We start from the raw sequence: 1,338 nt of genomic DNA on the forward strand, positions 1-1,338 counted from the left end.
CTCGGCCTGGGCAAACTCTGGGATGGGAGAAGCAGCAGCTCAGGAAGGATTCCCAGATTCCCACCTCCCCAGGGCCCAACCCCGCAGTGGGACACGTTCCCGGGGGTTCTCCCGGGGTTTTCCCCTCGGGAATGGCCTCACCAGCCCCCTGCAGGGACATCTGCATGGCGTAGGCGATCTGCTCCTCCTCCGTCATGGAGCTGAGGTCGGGCAGCCCCGCCCGGCCGAACTCCTGCTGGGTGATGGTCATCTTGAGCAGGGCATCGTCCGACTCTGCGGGCACAGACACGGTGTGGGCACTGCTGGGGACCCACAGACCCCCACAGACCCCACTGGGGGCACTGCCAGGGCCCGGCCAAACTCCTGCTGGGTGATGGTCATCTTGAGCAGGGCATCGTCCGACTCTGCGGGCACAGACACGGTGTGGGCACTGCCGGGCACACACTGACCCCACGGGGATCCACAGACCCCACTGGGGGCACTGCCAGGGACCCACAGACCCACTGGGGGCACTGCCAGGGACCCACAGACACCCACAGACCCCACAGGGGGCACTGCCAGGGACCCACAGACCCCACTGGGGGCACTGCCAGGGACCCACAGACCCCACTGGGGGCACTGCCAGGGACCCACAGGCGCCACAGGGACCCACACACCCCATGAGGACCCACAGACCCCACAGGGGGCACTGCCAGGGCCCAGCCCAACTCCTGCTGGGTGAGAGTCGTCTCAAGCAGGGCATGACCCGACTCTGGGGGCACAGCCCCACCAGGGTCAGCACTGGAGCCCTTCCAGAGCCTCCCCACCCTCCCAGGGCAGGATTTACCCCCAGTCCCCGACCCAAACCCGCCTTCCTGCCCCCCAAACCCCCTCAGTCCACCCTCCCAGGGCAGGATTTACCCCCAGTCCCCGACCCAAACCCGCCTTCCTGCCCCCCAAACCCCCTCAGTCCTCACCATCCCCGGCGGTGGCCGCAATCCCGGCCTCGGCGGCCGAGGCGGCCGCAGCCCTTCGGGCCTCCTCCTCCTGCCGCTGCCTCTGCTCCTCCATGGACACCCTGAGAGCCTGGCACAGACAGGGAGGGCACTGGGACACAGCTGGGGTGCAGCCACACGACCCCCGAGGTTGGGAAAGCCCTCCCAGCCCACCCAGTCCACCCTGTGCCCCATCCCCACCTTGGCACTCTGCACTTGGCATCCCCACCACGGCCAGTCCTGCCCTGGGCACCTCCAGGGCTGGGCACTCCAAACCTCCCTGGGCAGCCCCTGCCAAGGCCTGAACACCCTTTCCAGGGGGAAATTCCTCCTCATGGCCAACCTGACCCTCCCCTGGCACAGC

At 68.2% G+C, this 1,338-nt stretch overlaps 1 protein-coding gene across 1 annotated transcript; it reads right to left on the reverse strand.

The window, feature by feature from the left end:
• Positions 1 to 6: 6 nt before the first annotated feature.
• Positions 7 to 1,304, reverse strand: PSMD4 (proteasome 26S subunit, non-ATPase 4; the record flags this gene model as incomplete). The annotated part of the gene is made up of 3 exons (XM_017803765.1): positions 957 to 1,304; positions 142 to 273; positions 7 to 17 (listed from the first exon to the last, which is right to left on the reverse strand). Coding segments are annotated over exons 1-3 (384 nt in total), but the record flags the coding sequence as incomplete, so codon positions are not given.
• Positions 1,305 to 1,338: the final 34 nt, after the last annotated feature.

Source organism: Lepidothrix coronata, unplaced genomic scaffold, assembly GCF_001604755.1.
Source record: "Lepidothrix coronata isolate B3197 unplaced genomic scaffold, Lepidothrix_coronata-1.0 Scaffold3779, whole genome shotgun sequence".
In the NCBI taxonomy this organism is placed as follows: Eukaryota; Metazoa; Chordata; class Aves; order Passeriformes; family Pipridae; genus Lepidothrix; species Lepidothrix coronata.